Here is a 24931-nt window from a genome sequence, read left to right as displayed (position 1 = left end):
TAATGAAGCAGTCAAGATTGGTCGCTTTAATAAGTTAAAAGTACTATATATTATATGTATTACATAGTTAAATAACTTATTAGTTATTTCGTTATCTTTCATTCAAAGTTAATAGCAAAAAAATGTTGATTTTCAAAAAAAAATCGTACTATCGTACCTAGCTATCGATTGCTTCAGCTCATGTCATCTCACGTGACAATATCGACAGTAGTGTCAGCACTATCTGATTGTAGCACTCAAAACATTTTTGTGGAAATTGTCGAGGGAAAACAAATTATATAAAGCGCAGGAAGCGATGGCGACACGTGTGGTGGCAACGGCTACGGTGCGGGCGGTCAAGGGTCGCAAGCTGATCCCGACGCGGGCCGCTCTGACCCTGGTAAGAAGTGCACAGCCTGGTGAAATCGGCGCGTGCTGCTGATGAAGTAACAGTCCCAGTCGTTCTGGTCCTAATGCTCCCATCTTCGATCCGTTTCAGACTCCCGCGGCGGTGCTGCGCATCAAGACCCTTCTGCAGGACAAGCCGGACATGGTGAGTGACTCCAGGCAACCAATGGTTGGGTATTGTCTAAACCTTCATCATGGCCATGAGCCTTTGGTGCTCTCGTTCACCTACATATCATTTGGTTTTAAGGTTTTGGATATGGTCAACTTTGGATAAAAGGGTTTCCAGATACACATCCTCATTTAAAATCTGCTATTCATATTCGGATCTCATAAATCAATCTATTCCTAAGTTCTAAGTAGTTTACTTTAAATATTTGTAATCAAATACCCTAAATCTGTTGGGTTTAAGACTTCATTAGCCCTGCTTCTGATATTTTAAAATATTGCCTTGCCCAGTTCCAAAAACACATAGTATCGCAAAATAAAACGCATTTTAGATAGCAACATTTTATAGTCGCTGTATTTTGGTTCTAAGCTTTATATATCTTTATAAGAAAGCAAGGCGGTCTTTGTACCTTTAATCTACCTACTTTCTGCAAATTTTAAGACCCACCATTGCATTTATGGCTCTGAATAAATACACTTTTTAACTCTTAAGTGAACAGAATGTTTGATATCAAACTTTTTATCATATTTGGGATTTACGTAATTTATGACTTTAATATTTTAAACCAGGACGAGATATAAATCATTAGAAAAAATTTTAGGATCATTTAAAAACTTTTGGTAAGTCCTATGCATTTTTTAACTTGTATGTATATGTATGTATATAGCTTTTAACTTTGCACTGAAATTCCAGAAGGAAACGGTTAAATATTTAATTAAGTTTATCATAATAAATTAGTAATTGGTTCTTTCGCAGGTTGGCTTGAAGGTGGGCGTGCGGCAACGAGGATGCAATGGTCTCTCCTACACGCTGGACTATGCCAGCCAAAAAGGTAAGCCACAGAGCACTTGGAGTTGGTCAGTGGGGAGCTCACGCTGCACTTTCTTTGCTTACATTTGCCAGCAGACAAGTTGGACGAGGAGGTGATCCAGGATGGCGTCAAGGTGTTCATCGACAAGAAAGCCCAGCTTTCGTTGCTTGGTTAGTTCCCCCAAAAATGCAATTAATTATGTAGCCCCCACTAATCTACTTTCTTGTCTCCCCAAAGGCACCGAGATGGACTTTGTGGAATCGAAGCTGTCCAGCGAGTTCGTGTTCAACAATCCGAACATTAAGGGCACATGCGGCTGCGGCGAATCGTTCAGCATGTAAACCGATGGAGATCCGGAGGAGATCCGCCGGCACCCGCCTCGCAGACCTAAATTAACCACGTTTAATGCAGTACGCGGCCTGACCTAGTTATCTCATTTATGTGTTGGCAAAAGCACCGCATCCTATGTAAATTTTACTTCGCAAACGAATTCTAAATGTTAAGTTGTGTTCTATAGTTAAATTTTAGTTGTAGCGCTAGGTAAGTGACCCACCCGCTTCCTGGCCGCAGGCTGGCACTTTCGTCCTCTTAGCCCTAGTTCAATATATAGACAAGGAATGTTCTAACAAAGATCGCTGTTGAAACGGGTTTTTATTTCTACGAAAAGAAGGCCAACTATCGCTGATTGATGCCCTGAAAGCCGTACTCGTCGTAGTCATCGCGCGTGTAGACGAACTCGTCGAAGTTGGGACTGGTAGCCACCTCCTTGCCGCCGTACCAGGCATAGCGCACCGGATCCTCGGGGCAGATGAGCGACACCTCCAGGTCGTCGGGCACCAGGGCGCGCAAATCGCGCTTGAGGCGCGGCAAGAAGCCGGGAAACTGAGCGCTGCCGCCCACTATCAGGATGTTAAGGAGCAGTTCGCGGTGCGCTTCCCAGGGGCAAGCCTTTAGACAATCGGCCACCGCCTCCGGGATGCCCACCTGCGGCACCCCGATGTCCGAGGGATTGAAGAGCAGCTCGGGTACGGTGAAGCGCTCGTTGCACAGCGGCACCGTCTGTTGCTGCTCCTCGTCCTCGCGCGGCTTGCCCGGCACACGAACATAGCCCCGTCGCACGGTGGTGAAGTCCGGCAGAACGTAGTCCAGCGAAAGCTCGCGACGCTTCTCATCCACCTGGTGCACCTGCATGGCCTGCTTGAAATCCTCGGCCACGAAGCAGACATCCTCCTTGATCTGGTTCACCACATGGCTCTCGTCCATCACGTTTAGGTGTCGATAGGAGATCAGCTCTTTGAGGTGATTGGTCAGCGCCTTGCCGCCCATGTCGATGCGACGGATGCCCTCGAGGACGCGGCGTCCCAGTACAAAGGGAACGATGTGGGTGAAGCTGTAGCCAATGTCGATGATGATGCAGTTGAGCGACTGCATTGTGGTGCGCTCCTCGCTGTCAGCAACGTAGTTGAAGGCGGCCAGGTCAGCGGCGGTGGTCTTGTACACACCGGCCACCCGGTACTCCTCGAACAGCATCTCCAGCATGGCCTCCTGGACGCTCTGGAAGTTCATCTGCGGCTCGGTGATAACGATATTGCGGTTCTCCAGCGTACACCCGATGCCGTCCTTGCTGAAGATGTAGTCCCACACCGTCTTCTGGGTGTCCCAGTTGAGCAGGTAGCCGCGCTGAAACGCCAGAATGTAGTACAGCGCCGAGGTGTCCCGGCACTCCTCGATCTGGTTGCCCACGAAGGCGCGTCGTCGCTCGCTCTTCGCCTTCATGATACAGTTGGGCACCACCTGCGGCTCGTCCTGATTGGCCAGGCCCACCTTGGCCGTGTGCGCCCCGTTGTCCAGCACCACCACTGCATTGGCCATCCTTTTCAGGGCGGTTCTATAGCATTATCCAGAATGACAACAAAATAGCTTTGCAAAATATTCGGTTCGCTTTAGTGCTGGCAGTTGGAGTCGATTGTTCGTTAGTGATGGCAGTTTGGTCTTATCGGTGTTATCGTATGGTTCGCCTTGTCAATCGGTGTTGGACAATACCCAGATAGTTACATACGTACCTAGGAAATATTTGAGTACTAATTTCACCTTAGCCTGTAAATATGCTACGCCTGGCATTCAGGTACAACTTTATTTTGTAACATAGTATTTTTGAAGGCTTTTTAGTTTTGCCTGTAATGAATAAAAGAGTGTTTATTCATCACTGACTTTTTGTTATCATTCCATACTTTTAAAACTTTACCCATTCGGAAGAATCAGATAATAGATATCAACCATCAAGAAAAACCAACGGCTTTTATGTTTTTTTCTTTTTTCTTCAGTTTTTTTTATTTTAGTGTTTTTTTTTTTTAATTTTTTCCGTTTCATTTTCATTGTTTTAAAATGTGTTCATTTTATGTTCTCCTTTGCGGTGTATATTTTAATTTTCCTCGTTCATTTATATGTATTTTTTTAATATAGTAGATATATTGCATATTACATAAATTAGTTAATAATAATGCGCTGCTCTAACCCTTATTCATCTCGCTCCGTCACTAACTTTGTGTGCTGCTGCTTCTCGATCTTCGGACCATTTGAAAATTAATAAAATTCGAAAAAGACTTTTTCAATTTCTTTACATGGTTAAAAATCATTAATATACACTATACTTCGGTTTATAATCTGATCATATATAATTTAGTTCATAAATGGTCATTTTGTTTATGTTATTGTTGTATGTTTGAATATATAAAATAAGCTTTGTTTTAAATTTCCATTCTTATTATTCGTTCTGCTCTTCGTCCTTTAATTATTTATGTATAATTAGTTAGTTCCATATTATTTTCATGTTTACAATTTGTTGCTATTTTTTATAGAAGATACCGGTTTTCTTACTTTCGCTTTTCATTTAGTTTTTATTAGCTTGATTTTTGGCAGAGTTTCTGTTCTTGTGTTTTTTTCCGTCTGTTCGTAAAAAGTTTTTAGTTTTACTTAAGAGAAATGTATTTATTTACTTTCGTGTGTTTTTGAGTTTGTTTTTTAGTTCTTAAAGCACTTTAGCATCGCTCTGTGTGTGTGGATGTTGTGGGAGTGTGTGTGGCAATGAATTAAAGCTTTGCATGGTAGTGGTGTTAGTTTTCGGGGGGCGTGGCTGGGGGCTGCGTTCGAATAGTGTAGACAGTTTAAAATGAAAAAACAAATAGAAAACGATAAACCCGCCAGAAAAGTGTTTTACTCTTTTGCTTGATATTTACAGCGATTGATAAAAAAACAAACGTCCATTTCTTTTGTAAAATTAGTCACTCAGTTAAATATTTCCTCTTCTCCTATCGGTTTATATTTAAGCTTTCAACTTGCCGCTTCATCTCTGTGTATAAATATTTTCTGTTGCTTAATTTAATTTTCTATATTTCGCTCTCCGTATTTATTTTTATTTTTGTTGTTAAAAAGAACACTTCTGTAGCGTTTCTACGATTGGTTTTTGTTTTTGTTTTTATATTTATTTTCCGATGTCGAATAAAACGCTAAAATACGCAATGTAAATAAGTATTGTATATATATTTTTATATGTGTATGTATATATTTTTTGTATATAATAGTTTTTTTTTTGCATGTTTCTGTAGGCGTATATATAAATAACGTTTTTGCGCGATTTCCATTCGTTTTTTTTTGTTTTTTAACTTTTCTTTAGCAAGCAATATATTTATATATTTAATATTTTAGTTTTTACAGTGCAAAAATGTACATAGAGCCACGAGTAACGAAAAGAGCAAATGAACGAGGCCAGAAAATTCGGGATTCCCCTGCAAATATCTGCACTTTCCCTCGCTATTTCCCTCTCTCTCTCTCTCTCTCACAACAAGAAAATCATATCGAATTCGTTTCATAAATGATAGAATTTCATAAAGCCTAAGTTCGATTGCTACAAAAAAATGCCCTATATTTATCGTGTATATTGTATATAATCTATATATTTTCGAGTGTTCTACTTGTAACTGTCTTCATAAGTTTTTAAAGTATGAGGTAATGCTTTATTTTCGACTTAAGATTAATATAATTTATGTCCGCGTCAATTTTAATATGTATATGTAAATATATGAGAGGTGTCTATATAGTGCAGATCGGAAAGGGAAGCTGATTTGCAGGCTGAATAGAGCCGCACCATATCCACACCCCGATCAGCTCCAGAATTCCGTGTTCTTGTGTAATGGCTATATACACGCCTCTGTGCAAAGATATTTTTATGATGATTTGTGTGGGGAAATTTGGGATTCTATGACCATATCTGAGAGGGATAGAATTGGGAAAATATGTATCAAACAACTTTGGGACATTTCTAATTTCAACTTCGAAAAAAGTGCCAGTTTTGTTATAAATAATTTGAGTTCCAGGGCGATTTCAAAGATTTTCAGAACTAAAGTCACGAAAATAGTTAATAAGCAAATTTTCTCAACGGAAAAATTTGGTTTTATTTAATTGAATTTATTTGGGAAGTTATTTGAAAAAAATTTAATGTTTTTTGTATAGTAGGGATATTAATCAAAATAAAATGCTTCAAAAATGCAGTTTCTCTCAGGCTACGGTCATAGTGTTATATGCGTTGCTTTCTGCAACTCTGTTTTTTTTTTTCTTTTGGGGTGTAGGGAGTTTTTAGTTTAGTTTGGAAATTGGTTCACTACGCTTGTGTAAAATATGCGCTATATGTGATCTAAAGGCTAATCGGCTACGTTAACATTATGTTTGCATTTATTATTATTTTAAATCGTATGTTCTTGGTTTGTTCGTTTACTTTTCAGTTATTGTTATTGAGTGGTTCAAGTCAATGGGTTAATGGTCTTCATCTGTCTATTGGTTTCATTTCTATAATTCTATTTTCTCCCATTTAATCTTCGATCGGTTTGCTAATTGGGATTGTTGATATTTTACATATATAAATGGTGAACAAAGCGAGAAAGTCGTGTCTTCTTTTCTAAACTTGTTTTTCATTTTTCACGGAAAAAGTCAATTATAATGTAATTTAAAAACACCTTGTTAATTTTAATTTACAGATTGCGTTTGTTCACTATATAAATAGATTATGTTATTTTCGGTATTTTCTTTGCTATTTTCTTTGTATAAAACACTGCCTACTAAAAGTTTACAAATTACGCGATTGCTTACAGAGTTTGAATCCGAATCCGATCTGGACTCGATGCAATTCATTTAAATCCGTATCTGAATCGGTTTTCGGTTTCTCTACTTGTAATAATACAAAAACACAATGGAGTTACAATACTTATATAAGACATCGTCCGTATTTACAACCATTATGCGGGGACTGAGGCCGTCCGGCGGCGGAGGATCCAAACCAATTCACGGATCCAAAGGACCTTGGCCCTAGGCCGCCTGCACTCAAGGACTTTTCAGGGGGTCGCGATCGTGTATAAGAAAGTGGCAGTTTCCATTAATAGTTTTTACTTAGGATGATGCTCGGATGTGTTGGATTGGAATGATTGGATTGGGTTGTATAACCGCAAAGGATAATAAAAACAAAGAACATTTAAACTATATTGATAAGATAACAATTCATTTAAAATAAGTCTTACAAAATCAGCAAAAATAGGATTTAAGTCTGGAAAATAAACCAACATAAATAAAACAAACATTGATTATTTTGTGTTTTTGTTTTTTGTTTCGTTTTTTTTTCGCTTTTAATTTGCGTTTTGAAATAAATCCAAAAAACCATATTTATTCAAAACAGCATTATTTGTATATAATAAAAAAAATTTTTGTTCATCTTTTTTTTTGTTTTGTTTTTTTTTTTACTTTTGTGTATAAATATAAAGAATTTAATTGATTAAAAAAAAATAATTAAAAAGGTTTTTAAAGTATAAACAAAATGTGTAAAGCAAAAAATATATTTTTTTAATTCGTTTTTGTTGTTTTTTTTTGTTTAAATGTAAAAATATAATCTACCTTCATGCTAAACTTTTTGCTTCACCAACAAGAACTAATTTTTAAAGTTATACATCATAAAAAGTGCGTTTGTGTGTGTGTGTGAACATAATGATTTACTTTATCTAGAAATCTTTTCGATTTGTTGTCTTTGCTCTGTCGTTATCATATCGTAAGACAGAGACAGACAAACGGAGGAAAAGTGTATTTTCACCTCAGTCGAAACTGAAGAAATTCTGGCAGTTTGTCTTAAATATTTGCTATCTATATTTCAGCTGTATAGACCTAGAAATACAATCCCTCTGATGCAGCTGTTTGTGGGCAGTGGCAGTGAACATCGACATGGCCAAGTAAAATCGTTTTGAAATCAACTTTTTAGTTATTTTCAAAGCGATTTTCAAGCTTTTCCATTTCCACATCGCCCACATTCGGTGTTATTTATTTTTTTTGTTTTGTTAATTTTTCAAATGCATATTTGCATTTTTTTACATAATTGAAAAATTATTACGAATTTTTTTGTTTGAGATCTTTAGCTAGTTAAATATTAAAAACAAACTGCTCAGCCGAGAATTTCCACTGCATCGATTATGCTCGTGTGTGTGTCTGGTCAAATAAATTTGAAAATCCTAAAAAATTGCTTAACCACAGGTGGTATTAAATATGTATAGGGGTATATAAATCGTTCATCTTTTTGCTTACGCAAGACTACAAATTAAATATATAGAAACAACGAATGAAAAGTCGTTAGCCTAAACTAGAAAAGGTTGGTGTTTTAGCGTATTGCGAAACTGGTGTTATATGAAAAAGGGTCGCATTACTTTAAATTATATATTAGGTAGGGTGGTTAGGGGTTGTAAGCATATACGTATAAGTCCGAGTTTCATATAGCTGTAGGTGTAGAAAACTATTTGATAGATCCGTCTATTAATACGTTAGTTTAACTGAACACATTTCTGAAAAATCAAACAGAGCTTTTCCATCTTCTATGATTGTAGGTATGTTGTGGGTGGGTGGTGTGTTCCATGTGTGTGTGTGTGGGTGTGTCGTTTGTTTTTGTTGTTGTTGTTGCTGTTGGCAGATATCTCAGTCTAAAAGTGCACACACGCACGCACACACGCACACACACACACACACACTCACGCACACCACTGATGAAAAGTGGCTCGTTTTTATGTAGATAAATGTAGGCTTGATTAATTACGAAAATAAAAAAAGAAAACCCTAACGAAAAAATCAAGTTAAATATAAAACCTATGTTTAACATGAACTAAGTGCGGTGGTTCTCGGGCGGGAAATGGCCGTGGATGTGGATGTGGATCAGAGGAGCATGAGCAGCAGCAGTGGTAAGCCCAGGACAAGCAGCAGCACTAGCAACACCAGCAGCCAAAGCCAGAGCCAAGTTGCAGGATCATCGCCCGCAGGCACAACTGGTTGCTGCTGCCCCTGCTTCTGCTCCTGCTCCTGCTCCTCGTCCTCCTCCTCCGCCGCCATGTTCTTCCGGCCGCCTAAGCGATTACGCTGCAGCAAGAGCAGCAGACGCACCAGACGCCGCGACACGTTGTTAAAGTTGCTGATGGTAGTGGCTTAGCGCCTGCAATTGGTACTGATGGGGATGTGGATGCGGATGCTGGTGGGGATGCGGGTGCTGCTGCTGCTGCTGCAGGTGCTGCTGCGGGTGCTGTTGCTGGTGAGGATTGGGATGCGGATGCTGATGCGGATGCCCGTGTTGCTGCTGCTGCTGCTGCTGTTGGGGGGGATGCGCATGAGCCCGGGCATGGCCGTGCATATGCAACTGTCGCGTGCTGGGATAGTAGTTCGGCATCAGCGAGTGATAAGCGATCGCTGCTGCCGATCGACCGTTGCTGTTGCTGATCGCGGACAGCGGCGGTGCTGGTGGTGGTGCTCCCAGCAGCGGTGGCCTTCGCTCCATACGCTCCGAAGCAGCTGCTGCTGCTGCTGTAGCTGTAGCTGCAGCCACAGTTGCTGCTGGCTGGTTGCCAACTGATGTTGTTGCCACTGTGATTGCTGCTCCTGTTGTTGTTGTTGTTGCTCCTCCTCCTGCTGCAGCTGCAGCTGCTGCTGCTGTTGCTGCTGCAGCTGCTTGTGCTGCTAATCCCGCAGAGCTGCTGGCCGGCGTATCCAGCAAATGATGATGCCTGTGGTGATGGTGATGATGATGATGGTTGTGTCCGGCCACAGATTCTCCCATGCCCATGCCCATGCCGATGCCGATGTTAATGCTGGCATTGCTGTTGTTGGTGGCATTGCTGCTGGTGCTGCTGCTGCCGATGTGGTTGTGATTGGGAGCGCTGTTGTTGTTGTTGTTGTTGCTGCTGCCGCCGCTGGTGCTACCGCCAGACGCCGCCGTGGACTTGCATTCTGTTGTGACCGTTGTCGCTGAAGCTGCTGCTGCTGCCGCCACAGTGGCCAATGTTGCTGCTCCCACTGCCGTCATCAGATTGCAGGAGTCAAGTCTTTGTCATTTGGAGTTGCTCTGCAGTGCCGCATTGATCTGGGTCCAGAGCTCCTTCTTGCATGATTTGGATCTGCAATGGGGATGGAATGCAATTACCATATAGTCGGCAGAGTGCACGCCTTTGCTTACCGCTTAATGGACTGCAGCCAGTCCTTGAACTGGGCACTGCCCTCCGGCGTGATCTGGAAGGCGGCACGGGCGGCCACCACAATGCTGGCAAACTCCTCGTAGTCGCCCTGCGTCAGATGGTACAGCTTCTGGTGGATGCACTGGATGTACCTGTTCATCGACAAACACCAAAAACGAAAGAAAGAAAACAGCCCACATTAGTTGAAAGATCATGGTGTTCGTTCGTGAAAGATCACTCACATTTGCTGGCACTTCTGGACGAGCGGCGTGAGCGCTGAGCGGAGGTGCTGCATCACCAGCTGGTGGTTGTTCCTGCCCAGATAGTGGGCGGATTCGATGGCCACGTCGTGCAGGACGAACGGACTGACGATCGAGTTGACCGCACAGATGCAGAACTGGTGCAGATACTGGGTGCCCAGCTTCTTGCTGATCCGCAGCAGCCATTTCACATCCTCGCCGTACGGCGGATTGCGGGCGTACTTTGCCTGCGGCCGGTCGTCGTGGACACGTCGCGCCAACGTCTCCATGGCCAGCATGCCCACGTTGTAGGCGGCCAGCAGATACCGCAACTGGGTGGGTCTGCAACAGAGAGAACAATGATAATAAATTATAGGGCATGGTAGTCTTAAAATGTATACTTTAACTTAAATAAATGCCAAGTAGGCATACATTATGTTTGAACATTTAACTATCTATAAAATTAAACTTTAAAAAATCCTGTAGTAAATGATTTTAGAGAAATTTAATAAAATAACCATAAATTCTCGTTCATCTGCACTTTGGGAAATACATTTTTTTTTATATTTAACCTATTTCTTAAATTGCAAATTAAAATAAATTTTATTTTGATGCATAATTTATAAAAATATTTTAAAATATTATACCCCATTTACTTCATGGTATTATCTTTATAAAACAAGAAAAAGTAGATTTAAATCTTGTTTTGGTTGCTATTATAATAAGCTGAATAGCTACTATTTTTATGACCGCAGCTGTAGCTGTAAATACTTTGTTGGGTATAAAAAATCAAAACAAGTTGGCCCTCCTTAACCACCTTAAATCAAATCTTGAATTGAGATTGGGATTGGTATTGGGATCGGGATCGGGATCACTCACGTGAACTGATGCGGTTGCCTCTGTCGCACTGGCGGCTGCGAGGGCGGCGGCTGTTGCTGCTGCTGCGGTGGAGGCGGCGCCTGCATGAACGGATACACGGGATGTTGGTGCTGATGCTGACGCATGGGCATCACGCCAACGCCAACGCCCACACCCACACCAACGGGTGGTCCGTTCGGAGGCGGTGGCGGAGGTGGGCCGTAGTAGCCCTGCGGCGGACCGATGGGCGGACCCGGAGGACCCGCCTGCATCGCCTGGTAGGCCTGAGGCGGCAGCGCCTGGAACGGTCCCGGCGGCGGTTGCTGCTGGAAGCCGGACGGCGGCTGCCCCGGATGCCCCTGCTGGCCCGGATGACCCGGCGGCACTTGTCCCGCCATCTGGACCTGCTGCTGCTGCTGCACCTGCTGTTGCACCACCTGCTGCTGCTGCTGCTGCTGTACCACTTGTTGCTGCACCACTTGCTGCTGCTGCTGCTGGTTGGGCGGCTGCTGGGGCGGCGCCTGCTGATAGCCACCGTAGGCCTGTGGCGGCGGCGGCGGTCCCGCCGAGATGTACATCTGCATCTGGCCGGGCGGATAGCTTAGGTTGTGGTGGTGCGCGTACAGGCCCTGGCAGAAGCTGTACGGCGGATAGGGGGCAAGTCCGAGGGGAGCCAGCGAGGCGACGCCCACGGGCTGGAACTGGGCCTGCGGATTCGGCACGGAGCCCACCACGGGCGGTGGCACCGATACGGGCAGTCCGGGTCCGGGTCCGGGACCCACTCCGGGATTGGGCATGCCCAGCTGCTGTTGCTGCTGCTGCTGGACCACCACTTGTTGCTGCTGCACCACTTGCTGTTGTTGTTGTTGTTGTTGCTGCTGCTGCTGTTGCTGCTGCACCGCCTGCTGTTGCTGCTGCTGCTGGAGTTCGTGCTGCTGTTGGGATTCAATCAAAGCACTCAGACTGACCGCCGAATGGTCCATGGTGTCGTCGTGCGGCTCGTGCTCGCTATTGTTGGGAGTGTTGCGCATGTAGAGCTCGTACCAGTAGCGGGCCACCTGGAACAGCACCTCCGGATAGACGCCGCCGCCCTTGGCGGCCGTTTCGACGGTGAGACAGGCACGCTCCAGCATCAGGTCGCTCTGCTCCTTGCACTGCAGGATCGCGCGCTGGATCTCGTTCGGATTGAGGGCCGCCGCATGGGGCAGCACGGAGAGGGCCAGCTCGGCGGCCGGATAGACCATGTTGCTGTCCCATCCGCGCGACGCCCGGTCCGCCATGCCGGCCGCCTCGGGCGGCGTGAGGTGCGCCTCCCAGGTGTCGATCAGGAAACTAATCGCGGGCGCCCCGATCTCCATCGCCTGGCCGAGGATCCAGGAGACGTGCGATGAGTATGTGCGCGACAGCCAATTGGGACTCACGCAGTTGTGCAGGCCGAGGGCATAGAGGCCCAGCTGGAAGGCGCACATGTGGAGGGCACGATGCGGTCCATGGTGGTTCTGGCTGGTGCTGGCCTGCGTGAACAGCGAGGTGGAGCTGTTGCCACCCGCCTTGGTCAGCACATTCTTGGCCAGCTCGAACATGAAGTGGGCACTGGCCTCCGACGGCTGGTTGGGTATCGAGGGGTATGCCCGCTTGCCCTTGTAGCGACTCTCCTTGCTGCGGCTGCTGCTGGAGCTGCCACCGCCTCCTCCACCTCCGCCGTTGCCATTTCCTCCTCCTCCTCCTCCACCGCCACTGCCACTGCCAGTGGGATTGCCATTGGGATTCTGCTGGCTGCCACTGGCCGTGGTACTGCTGGAATTGGGTGTTCCTCCGGTGGTCCCTCCTCCGCCTCCTCCTCCTCCTCCTCCCGCCGCATTCGGTGTGGGCACCATACCCTGCCCTCCGCCCGACTGGCTGCCACTGCTGGCCATGCTAAGGGCGCACATGCTCAGCTCCAGTTCGGCACTCGTCGAACTGTGCGGACGACTGTTGCCGCCCACACTGCCGTAGTCGGCTGGCAGGAGCTCGCACATATTGGCCACCGGATTGCAGTTGGAGGAGGTGCCACATCCAGAGCCAGAGCCACCACCGTAGTCGTGCTCCTCGCGGCGCGTGGGCTGATTGCTCTTCGTCCTCACCGGCGGATTGCTCGAGTAGTAGGCGGGCAGAAGGGGCGCATTGAGCAGCGTGTGTATGTCCCGGTCCAGCAGCTTCTCCATGATCTTGGCTATCTTGCGCGGCTCATCCTTGTAGTGGTAGAGCAGGGTCAGGGCGAGATCGCCGCGCTGCCGTCGCGTTCCCTCGCACAGCAACGGATGCTCGGCCTCCGAGACATTGGCCTTCAGGCCGAGCGCCGCCACTGCAGCATCGAAGCCGAGGTTCTCATCGCTGTTGTGCTTGTAGAGCAGCAGACGAGCGCCTGCATTGACCATGGATTTGCTTGACGCACCTCCTCCGCCGCCCACAACGCCACTCCCTCCGCTGGAAGAGGAAGCCGCCGCCACCATCCCAGCAGGACCCATTGGCCCGGAGCCCCCGCCGCCGGGACTGAAGGTGACCAGGGCGTCGAAGATGAACGTGGCCAGGTTGATCGGCAGCAAGGCCTCGCCTCGTGTCTTGAACGTACCGCTGCGCAGCTGCTCCGCCCGCTCGCGGATCACCTGCAACTCGGCCGATCCCAGCGGCAGGCGCTTGAGCAGGGCCAGTATGTCGGCCTCCTGGTTGGCCAGCTTCACCTCCAGCGGCTTGGTGCTGGCCGGCGGTCGCGGCATCTCCAGGGCGAACAGGCATATCCGAAAGCCGATGTGGTAGTGCTCCGAGTTCTCCGACAGCACGGTGCACAGGAAGGCGCACTTGGACAGCGTGGCGGAGGCCACCACCGTCAGCTGGTGCGAGATGGGGTTCACGTTCTGCTTCTTGCCCTTGCGCTTGGGCGCGGGCGGCAGTTCCAGCAGCAGATTGGGCGGATTGGCCAGCATCTGTTCGGCCAGGCGCACGGCCAGGATGCAGGCCTCGCCGCCATGTCCGTGGGCATGCAGGCCCTCGGCGCGGGCCAGCAGTATGTCCCAGGCATCCTCGGTGGGACGCACATTGGAGAAGACGTGCGGCTTGTCGCTGGAGGCGGCCACGGCAGCGGCCAGAACACGGGCAGCGTGCGCCGATGAACTGCAGGGCTGGTCCACCGTGGCGCCCAGTCCCAGGACTCCCAATCCTCCACCTCCTCCTCCCACTCCCACTCCTCCGGCAGGGCTGTTTCCGAGTTGCGGCGTACCGCCGGGCATCGCCGGGTGGAGCACCGAGGAGGAGGAGCTGCTGGCGGCCAAGGCTGCTCGGGCAGCTGCCGAGGTGCTGGGCACAGGCGTGAGATCTCCTCCTGCTGCCGCTGCTGCTGCCACCGCTGCTGCTTCTGCTGATCCAACTGATCCACCGGCTACACAACCACCACCAACTGATGATCCGCCCACTGCTCCTTGGTTGAACTCATCACTGCTGCTGCTAAAGGACTCATCCTTGCTCAGGCGACGTGGTGTCTGCTGCACTGCGCCCACTCCTCCAACGCCAACAGTCGCCTCCTGGCCAGCCATCAGCATGGAGGAGGTGGAACTGTTCGAGCTGCCCGACGCCGTCGAGGCCGACGAGGATGCCGATGAGGCCGACGAGGTGTCCGACGTGGAGAGGGCTTGTTCAACACTCACACCCACACCCACTCCCGCCACTCCCACTGCCACTCCCACGCCGCCCACGGCCGGTTCATCCTTGCTCTGCTGCGAGACGGCATCGAAGCTGCTCTGGGAGTCGGATTCCGTGAGGGTCGACTTCTGGCCCGGCACAACCACCTGTCCCGGTGGGCAGTAGTTGTGGCTGCTGCTGGTGTCGCCGCCGAAATCGTCGTTCTCGCAGAATCCCTCGCTGCTGGCACTCGAACGGTTGCCATCTGCAACTGCCACCGCCTTGGCGTTGGCCACCGAGGCACCCACTCCAGAGACGCCACTGGCCAGCTGCTGTTGCTGCGCGGTATTTACTTCGGCCGCTGCTGCTCCCACAGAGGCACCCACTCCTCCTCCTCCTCCTCCGCCTGCTGCTGCTCCGCCCATTTGACCAACTGCACCAGCTCCTCCAACGCCTCCAACAGCGCCCAGAGTTGTGGAAAATCGAGCTGTGGCTGCTCCTGCTCCGCCTGCTGATCCCTCCAGATCGGCCGCATTCGCATAGAAACGCGACTCCCGAAAGGGCCTGTCCAGCCTCTGCTTGAAGGCGCCGGCATGCATGCCATGGTCACTGGAGGCACTGAAGTAATTGTAGTGCTTGTTGTTCGTCATCAGCGCCTGGGTGGCGTTCAGCTGGCCGGGATTGTTGGCCTCGCCCTTGAGGTCGGTGTGCTTGAAGCAGGTGAACGGCGAGTAGTAGATGGGGTTCGTGTCGTGGGTGTGCGTCACACCCGGAATGGGATAGCCCTCCCAATCCAGATAGCACGCCTCGATGGCCGGCTTGAAGCCGATGAACAGCTCCGTCTCGGACCGCGAGTTCTGCTGGTGCTTATTGGTGAACGACGACGGTATCAGGCGGCTCTTGACCACCCGGTCGAGTATCTTCAGGTGCCAGGCGGTGAACTGGGCGTGCAGCATGTCGCGCTCATCCGGCGCCAGGCCGGGATTGAGGGCAGCCAGCCGCCAGAGGGCCACGATCTCGTCGCACAGCGAACTGCATGCGTGCTGCAGGGCCGTCGAGTTGGAGTGCGTGTTCGAGTGTTTGCCGCCCGAGTGGCCGTGCGAGCCCATCATCAGGGCCAGCTTGGTCTGGAACCACCAGATGAGTATCTGGTCGCAGACCATGCACTCCTCCGTGATGATCTCCAGCAGACGGACTGCGTTCCGATCACAGCGCCTGTACATCTCGCGCACGATCGACAGCAGATTCCACATGCCCTCCGGCTCACGGCCTCGCAGCGGCCGGAGCAGGGAACTCCACTCGGCCGCCGCCGGAGGAGCCGAGTTCGTCAGATAGTTGACATCGCTGCCAAGGGAATATATATGCATGAGTGAGTATGTTACTAGTTGAGGATAAAGCGAAGACTACCCACCTAAACACTATCGGGGCGGGCAGACAGAACTTGATGAGGATCCGCTTGATGTTGTTGTGCAGCGTCTTCTCGTCCAGATACCAGCTGGTCTGGTCGTTGATCGAGGCCCCAGCCGTGGGATCGGGTGCACCGCACACCGTATTGATCGCCGTGGGCTGGGCACTGAGCAGCTCGTCCAGCAGCCGCTGCGCCGTCGGCAGGATCTGTTGGGGCAGCTCGCTGATCAGATACTGGGCGAACTTCTGCAGCTGGTCGCGTTGCAGGCGGGTCAGCGACTCGGACACGGGGGCCCGGAGACAGACTTCCTGGGGCTGCAAGGCGATTAGGATTATATTTATTATATATAAAATTATTTTTCTTATATATATATATATAGTAATATAATATATATAAGTCCCTCGTTACATTTAACTAAAGTATGGCATTCAACTTAAGTTTCAAATTGCAAACTGACAAAACTGTAAACTGAACTAAACTAGATCTATAAACTACACAAGTTCTTCTTTAGCTCTTTTTATTTGTTTCAAGTTATATATTTTTTAAAATAAATATTAGAATTAGAGCATTTTTACTTTTACAAAAATAAATTGATAATAAAACCATTACTTTTAAGGTTTAAGGTTTAAATACATTTTCAAAAAGCAACAGACTTCTTCAAATCCTGGCATACTTACGCAATGGATGCGATGCAGACAGACGGCGACCACGTGGGAGCACCAGTAGGCGGACGAGGTGCAGGTGCAGTTGCAAGAGGAGATGCGACGGCGGTCAAAGGTGACGGCCACATTGAAGTAGGTACGTGGCGTCTGATTGACCACGCTGGCCGACAGGTGAAAGCCTGGGGATCGAAATCGGATTCGAATCATGGGGTTAGCCATTATAAACAATACACAATACACAATCCCTTAGGGTAATACAAACGCACCTATTTGCAGCGGATCCTTGACAGCACGGAGTCGAAATAACGAGTCGCCGCGATTGAACTCGTCCGCCGAACTGTTGGCCAGGCAGGAATACAACCGGATGTCCTCCTCGTTGTCCGGAAAGCTCCAGAACGCAATGCGCAGCTGCAACTGCTCCGGCACCGGCGGATACACATGCTCCACCAGTTCGAACGGTATGTAGGAGGCCACACAGCGGGCTGCCAGTTCGGCCAATGTGGAAACTTCTGGAAGAACATATAATAAAACATATAATACTATGCGAAAGTAGTGATAATGGAGTACTGGCTAAATAAGAAAAAATCACTTTATTTTAGAAATACATATATATGTACATATGTATAAATATAAGTGAAATACTATTAATGAAATTGAATAAATTTACTTTACCTCAACGTTTAAATAATCAATAAATTCAATGATGAACATACATACATACAAATTTAAGCATAGAAACTATTTGAAAACTCTACAACAACAAAGAGAAACAAATGAAAATATGTATTAATTAGAGAAGCTGCCAAATGACTAATTTCATATTTCTACCACCATAATTAAACACAAACAAAGCGGGGAAAAGCCACATGCATGCACACAGACGCAAGATACACATGTCGGGCATTTTATTAATTAAAGAACTTTTTCTGAGGCGAACGGCCAATGACCAGCGAAAGAGAGGTCAACAACGACGTTTTTTGTAAGGGTCGCACACAGAGATATGAGCAATAACCACACCATATTCACTATACAAATTAGTTAAGCTAACAAAATTAGCATATTCATATCAGGTACATGTATACTCGATATAACTTTAATGTGATAGAATAAACTTTAAAAAGAGAAAGATGCTGGCATACCCATGAAGATTATATACCCAAAAGTATCCTACAAATCCTAAATTATTATCAAAAACACAAAATAAAATAACAAATTGACTGAAAATTAGACATGTATTAAAAAAATATCCCTCAAAAAGAAGTTATAGGGACGATGGCTATGCTAAGAAGGTCTGGCTTCCATTGAAAGTGCAATCTTCAAAGCTTTATTCCACCTTCCGGTCGCTAATATGTATAATACCCTCCGCCAACGTTATTTAATAAATAAACTTTTGCGTTATTCGGTTCTCTGTGATGTTGTGTCGTGGAAAAGGCCTGAGAAAATCTCTTAGCCACGCACTTTTTCCCTGCGTGAACCAATGTCATTATCTTAGCAGCGCAATTGAGTTGTAGATAAACAGAAATCCACTGAATTGGCATGCAAATAAACAAATGGCAATGGAAGAGGGGACCTGCATTTTAAAGGTCTCGTTCCCATTGCCTTTAAAACGCAGAACGCAAAACACAAAAGCCAAACAAACAAGAACAAAAAGGGGGCCCAAAGCAAAACAAAGAATTGCCAGCTTTGTTATTATATGGTATGTGGATATGGTGTATGGTGTATTCTGTTGCTGATGATGCAGCGCCAAGAAAAAACAGAAGGTTCAAGTTCGCCCACGCGAATTAAATATTCGAGCAGGAGCATAACCAGATCCCAGGGATTTCACTTTCAATTATAATCGATCAACTTGGACATGATGAGTCAACTAATTGGGTATCGAGTTCAGAACTGATGGGTTCTATCTTATATTTTAGCCTTTTCTCTTGGTTGATTGATAAAATAGCGTGCAGTTGTTATAAGTCTTAGTAAGGATAAAAAAAAGGCTTCTTTCAAAAACTAGCTAATGATTTGTTATTTAGTTTTAAGACTGTTTGCAACTAACAATCGTGTAATTGCAGTAAAGTTGGTGTACTCATATTTGTATTTAAAAAAAAACAAGAAAGTATACAATATACCCTTTAACTCTACGATTAACGGACATAAAAATTTCTCACGGTATACAATTAAAGTCAATACCAATTCACCCTCATAAAAAAGCCAAAAAGTCAGCACTGAACGGCGGAGCTCATTGTTTTGTTTGTTTGTTTGTTTTCTTTCGCTCGTTCGTCGGTTCGTTTGCCTGCTCCCATTCTTCGTGCTTCCCCCTCACCCGACCCCCATTGTCTTGCTCTGTCGTCGCTTAATTTTCAGACACTTTGGCACCATTTTATTCAAAGTCATTTTCCGCAAGCGCTAACTTATTGCTCATGCCTGTCCTTTATGCATATACACAGCTACAGCGGCGGTTAAATAAATAGTTGTAGGTAATTGAATTACGAATTAATGAATTACAAACATGCATATGTGTTGTAGGCTAAGAAACTGTATAAACACCCCGTTTATTTCAATGCATTTTAAGTCTAACCCTAAAATTTTGTATAAGAAACCCAAAAATGTTTGTCTTAAGCTAAACGTATATTTGTATTTCAATTATTTAAATTCCATTTGACTGGCGAGGTTAAGGGAGTAAAACGAAGAAAGAAAAGAAAACAATTAAATGCATTTGTCAGATGAAAAATCGGCTGAGTCTCCAGGTAAAGGGTTTAGCCGATTCCGAATGGCCGCATGAGTCACATTGATTTGATTGAAGAAGGTTTAATAACCGATTCGTGTATACATTCGTTTATTTTTTTGCGGATTCAAGGCTACTGCTTCCCCTTCAAACTGGTTTCCTCTTTGCTTGAACTGGGCTTGCTCTTGCATTCCCTTTTGGAGTTTTTGTTTGCATTTTAATTTGTTTTCCATTTCCATGCATCGCACTATAACAAAACATGTAACAATAAAGATGAGAATATATGTACATACATATAACGCAAAGCCTCATGCTCCAGTTATTTTTGTTATTACTGAACGGGCTCGCCAAAGTTGAGCAGGAGGTGCTGAAGTGCCGAACTACGGCGAATGCATTCGTCACACCGGTTACCATTACCATTACCATTACCTCCCCCAACTCCAATCGGAGTGCTATATACAATACATACATATGTATGTACATATGTTAAATGGCCCAGCGGGGGGTTCCAATATATGTATATGCCATGTGCACAGAACCCTCTCCCTGATGTTTTGAAAATAATCAGAGTTTCGATCTTAGAAGTCACAAACTTCCCATACCACATGTTAAAACTAAAATTGTCAAGTATTCCGCACAGAGTCTAATAAGCTTATCTAAATCAATCACTTCTGTAGCCATACAGAAGATTGCTCAATTAGAAAAAAAACAATCATTTTTCACATGCACATGATAATTGACAAGATCTTAGTAATAGATGGGGGCAGTATTTCAAGTGGTTTTAAAATAATTATTGTCATAAATCCTAACTTCATTTTCAATGTAACTATCCTTCCCATTAACAACTCCCTGTTTCTTTTAAATGATAATATGCTGAAAATAACATTTTTGCTGTGCCCTCATATTTTTGGCTTTGCCTGCCGCGTTTCCAACGACAAATTCAGGTTGTTCGGCACAAAAAGCTCGCTCAAAAACAAAATAAACCTACGCAAAAAAGGGGGTCAAAGTGCTAACAAGCATTTGTGCACGTGTGCATATGTTGGTGCAATTGTTTTGGCTACGGAAGTGCATGAAACTGATATGCACGGCGAAAAGTGAAAAATAAAATAGCGAGCCGCCGGTGGGTTCAGTTCAGCCTCAGCTGGTCGGTTGGTCGTTCGGTTTCGGTTCAGTTTCTGTTCGAAATTGACACCGAGCGGGCCTCGACCCACTAATTAGATGATGACATGCGGCAACGCCGGCCACTCAAGGCACGCACACCACTATACACAACCCGCACACCACCGCAACACCACACACACCTCTCACGGACACAGAGCGGAGCTGCATTGTCAGCACTGCAGCGTGACCATTCCACGGTTTCGGTTTATTCGGGGTCATTGCATCGCGTCGCATCGACGTTCCACGTTCATGCGGAGGCCCACTCTACGAACCCACTCCATATGGGGTGTTTCCCAGGTCTGAATAAAACTGCTATGAACTTAATATAAATAAATCGGGGTCGCCAAAACCAACATTCGGCATATCATAACTTGGCTTTAAAGTTATTAAGTTATATTAATACAAAAGTTATGAAATAGATCGGGGTCACCATATCAATACTTGGCTTAAAAGCTATTAAATTATATTATTATAATAGTAATAAATAGATCGGGGTCACCAAAACCAATATTGAGCACACCATAACTTAGCTAAATAGGGTTGATTTATGATATGCTACACCACCCCTATTTCAACTCGTAAAGTTACACCACCTGTTATTGAACAAATTGATGAACTATGTTTTAAAAATTCTACGTTCATTTTTAAAAACGCAAAAAAAAAAATAATTTACCAAAAATAGATACAAAAACTAAAAACAAAAATTTGAATGCAGATAAAGGAAAATAAAATCACAAACAATTATAGAATCTTTAAAATCAAGTCGGGGTCACCTTTCTTCTTATCTTGATGGAATGTTTACAATGTTGTTGTTTGAGGTTAATAATCAGATAACAGGTACTTAACACCAGCTATCAGTCTCCGGAACATGAAATTATGACCTTTAGGCTTTTAAGTTCCTCAAAATATACAGAAAAGCCGCATAACTCACATGACAGAATGAATTTCCATGCAACTACAAGCACAACTATGTAATATATATGAGGAGCCTGAACAAACGCAGAGGAGGAGGAGCTGCAAGGTGTGAAGGGAATATGGGACTCTTGTCCTTCCCGTCGTCTTTATTTTTATTACATCCCCTCGGGCAGGTTGTGGTGGTATCCTTGAAAAGGTTCTTTGACACAACAAAGCGAGGCTCTAGACGCCTCAACATCGACGTCGGCATCGTTCAGCTGGCAGCAGCAGCGACATCGTTTTGAGGCTATATAGTTTTTTGTTGCGGTTATTATGTCTTTCGAGCATGAAAATGCAGCTGGCTTTGTCTTTGCACATACACCTAGCCGCAGGCCTACCACTCTAGCTATTTCCCCGCCAAATAACACGACCAGTTGATGCAGTAAAATTGAATAGCATTTATACAAGTAAGTACGATGGCATTGGTGGTAAAAAATGTTTAAATAGATGTAAAAGTGTATTAATCATCATGGAGAATATTTTTAAAAACAAAACCGTTTTTGATTCATGGAAGACAATGACTAATAGCAACATGGCAACACTGGCTAGGGAAGAAAGATAAGTAGATGGATGGCGGATCTTCTTTCCTCCTGCGGTATTTTGTAGTCCTTCGCTGCCTTTTCCAAATGTAGTCCTTTTTTTCTCCCCCAAAGCCATAATACTCAAGCACACAAAGAAGCAAACGAATGCAGTGGATGGGCAAATGACGAGAAAGAATGAAGGAAAAACAGGGAAGAGGACGAACTGCGCAGTCGCAGCCAGATATCCAGATATTACATGATGATAATACTGTGACGGCGCACAGGATGCCGAATACGTGTAAAAACGTCTTTCAGCAGGCCCAAAAACAATGCCCTCCCGTACACAATCGTAATAAGCCTCAAAAAGACAAAGGAGACGACGCAACAAAAAGGTAAGAAGGAAAAACGAATAAAAATAAAACGTTGGCAGCCCAAAGTCGTGATTTTGACTTTAGCGATAAGCAGTGGACTTCGGGGAAGGCGGGGAAATAAAAAAGACAATTGCAGACGGACCAACAACAATTACAGCCAGCTTGTTGGTTGTGCTTTAGCCACTTTTACAGAATTTACCAACAGCGAAAAGGTCACGCGTATAATTGCAGACAGCGCAGCACAGGCCAGCTCTTCACTAGGACTATTACAAAAATAGGGTGACACCTTAAGGATTGTATTACCAAAGTAATATTCACTAGCAGTCACTATCTATAACTATATTAAAAACCCAAAATTAACGGGTCTAAGGATTGAAATTGTTGCTGTCAAACCTTATAGTTTTGGAGTACAACAAAAAAAAATTAGACAATAAACACTTAAACAAAAAACATATTATGGTATAACTTGATTCCACTGTTACCTACTACTTCTCTTATGGACTCCACTGGCGCATTTGTGAATAGATTTTATCGTAAGTAAATTAGTAAGTAAGTAAACTAATGAACATTAGGACGTATAAATATTTATAAAACCTTATGAATTTAGGATGATATTAAATACCGGACAGACAGTTTAAGGCGGTTTTTAAAGATACAGGCACATTTTTATATCCTGGGGTAACTAATGAGTAATATCAAAAATATACGTATTCTATTTAAATATTTAATAAGAATATTGAATTTCATGTTCATTATATTAATCATTTGGAAAATCAGTTTGACGAGGGGTTAAAGACTCACCATAATATCTGCCGCAGGTGGATGTGTTGGCCATGGCCGTTGCACTGCCGCCCGGTGTACACGAACCGGAGGAGGCACCTGCTCCGAACGGAGGGGCTCCTGCGCCGCCGCCGGCGACCGCTCCTCCCATTCCCATACCGCTCAGACCGCCGCTGCCTGCACCGCTGCCCGCAGCGGGCTTCTTCCAGCCGCGCCAGTTGTTGCACAGCGATTCGGGCTCCGAGCTCCAGCTGCACAGTGAGTCTTCCTCGAAGCGGATCGAGTCGTCGAAGCTGAAGCGGTCCATTTCCTCGGGGTTCCATTCGTTGGCTGCGGCTCCACCGGCGCCAGCTCCTCCACCACCACCTCCAGCTGCTCCTTCGGCGCCAGCGCCGACTGCAGCCGCTCCTCCGCCTGCTCCACCATTGTTGTTGTTGTTGTTAGCGTTGTTGTTGTTGCGGGCAGCGGCGGCTACAGCTGCCCCGCCCCCAGCGTCGCCACCTCCTCCTCCTCCTCCTCTGTTGTTGTTGCTGCCGTTGCGATTCGCCAGCGTGAGGCTGAGATTGTGTGTTTTTACAGTTGCTCTGGAGTTCAGCTGCTCCTCCGTTTGTTTGTTTTTGCTCCGCTACGCTCTCTCTCTCACTTCGCTCTCTCCTTTCTCTTCCCTCTTTTTGGATGGATGTATAATAATGGATCTCTGCCAAAACGCTCAATTTAAAATCGTGTAAAAGGCGAATTTCTTTTGAGCGTTCTCCTCTCTATCTTCCTCTATTTCTCTGCTTGATTCGCTTGCTTTTTTTAATTACTTATTTACTGTAGATTTTTTTATGCTTAAGGGCTTTAGTTTTAACTTTTTTTTTTTGTTGGAGTTTAAAAACTATTTTTGTTTATATGTACAAAATACGTTCAGTGCGTCGCTGCCTCTGCCTCTGTCGCTGCCTCTGCCCGCGCCGACTGCGACTATTGTTTGTTGTCGTTGTTGTTGCATGTGAACTTTTCCGTATCCCCCACCGAAAGAGGGAGCGAGATGGGGCAATGCGACTGCCAAAATGAGAGGGCCAATTTTGTAGTTGTAGATGTTAGTTGTTGTTGTTGCTGCTGCTCCTCTTCCTCTCCTCCTCCACTCACAACTCTCCTCTTTCCACTCTCTTCGCCGTTAATTATTTTTTCACTCCTTTGCTTTGTGGCTCATCTTCGCTTTATCCTGCGCGCTCTCTCACTTGCTCTACCCCTCTCTCACTCACACAACCGTAGCAGCAACAACAACGGTGCACACAACATCAATATATTGGATATATATCAACACTTTTTCGCCTGCGTGTGTGTCTGTGTGTGTGCATGCGTGCGCTTGTCGATTTTCACTGCCTTCTTTTCTTTGTGTGTATATGCGCTGCGCGTTGTGTTTGTCTGCTGCGACCGAGTGTGTGTTTGTTGGTGTGTGTGAACGAAACGAAATGCGTTTAATGCGAACGTTTTTCAAAAAATCCTTTTTTTGCGGATTTCGCGATTACCGACATTTGAATCGCCACTGCACACGCGGCCCCTAAAAGTGCGGCGCTTGAGTTTGCTGCCCGAGTTACGATTTGTTTGACGCTACGCACGGTTTTCGGACACTTTTACACGGGCTTTGTTTTTTTGTTTTTACCCATCGTCGACTCTTGTAGAGGTGGGGGCACATCGATGCCTACATTGGTGTCATCGATGTTTTTGAAGTATCGGTGCTATCGATG

The 24931-nt window shown here is 45.8% G+C and overlaps 4 protein-coding genes across 6 annotated transcripts; 1 reads left to right on the top strand and 3 right to left on the bottom strand.

Annotated features, from left to right (window-relative positions):
• The first annotated feature begins 193 nt into the window (after positions 1-193).
• LOC108136575 (iron-sulfur cluster assembly 1 homolog, mitochondrial) lies at positions 194-1994 on the top strand. 2 transcript variants are annotated; one of them, XM_017257885.1, is made up of 5 exons: positions 194-379; positions 479-532; positions 1310-1385; positions 1460-1534; positions 1602-1994. In XM_017257885.1, the coding sequence occupies exons 1-5, from the start codon at positions 296-298 to the stop codon at positions 1703-1705; spliced, it is 393 nt and encodes a 130-aa protein (XP_017113374.1). In that variant the 5' UTR covers positions 194-295; the 3' UTR covers positions 1706-1994. The 2 variants fall into 2 exon arrangements, with proteins under 2 accessions (XP_017113374.1, XP_017113373.1); XM_017257884.1 differs by having other exon boundaries at positions 1457-1534.
• A 4-nt stretch (positions 1995-1998) lies between these two features.
• Positions 1999-3342, bottom strand: LOC108136572 (actin-related protein 6). Its single transcript, XM_017257881.2, has one exon. It carries the CDS (start codon positions 3234-3236, stop codon positions 2040-2042), a length of 1197 nt encoding a protein of 398 aa, XP_017113370.1. The 5' UTR covers positions 3237-3342; the 3' UTR covers positions 1999-2039.
• A 5499-nt stretch (positions 3343-8841) lies between these two features.
• On the bottom strand, positions 8842-9735 carry LOC121467529 (probable serine/threonine-protein kinase DDB_G0280133). The gene is made up of 2 exons (XM_041708992.1): positions 9478-9735; positions 8842-9270 (listed from the first exon to the last, which is right to left on the bottom strand). Exons 1-2 carry the CDS (start codon positions 9733-9735, stop codon positions 8842-8844), a joined length of 687 nt encoding a protein of 228 aa, XP_041564926.1.
• On the bottom strand, positions 9652-24881 carry LOC108136498 (zinc finger SWIM domain-containing protein 8 homolog). 2 transcript variants are annotated; one of them, XM_017257718.2, is made up of 8 exons: positions 23223-24881; positions 16971-17213; positions 16720-16883; positions 16046-16356; positions 11002-15978; positions 10126-10464; positions 9886-10035; positions 9652-9826 (listed from the first exon to the last, which is right to left on the bottom strand). In XM_017257718.2, exons 1-8 carry the CDS (start codon positions 23506-23508, stop codon positions 9760-9762), a joined length of 6537 nt encoding a protein of 2178 aa, XP_017113207.1. In that variant the 5' UTR covers positions 23509-24881; the 3' UTR covers positions 9652-9759. The 2 variants fall into 2 exon arrangements, with proteins under 2 accessions (XP_017113207.1, XP_017113208.1); XM_017257719.2 differs by having other exon boundaries at positions 16971-17210.
• Positions 24882-24931: the final 50 nt, after the last annotated feature.

The sequence above is a fragment of the Drosophila elegans genome, unplaced genomic scaffold (genome assembly GCF_018152505.1).
Source record: "Drosophila elegans isolate 14027-0461.03 unplaced genomic scaffold, ASM1815250v1 contig_149, whole genome shotgun sequence".
NCBI lineage: Eukaryota > Metazoa > Arthropoda > Insecta > Diptera > Drosophilidae > Drosophila > Drosophila elegans.
Note: the sequence above shows the minus strand (reverse complement) of the source record. Positions and strands in the feature narration are given on the sequence as shown.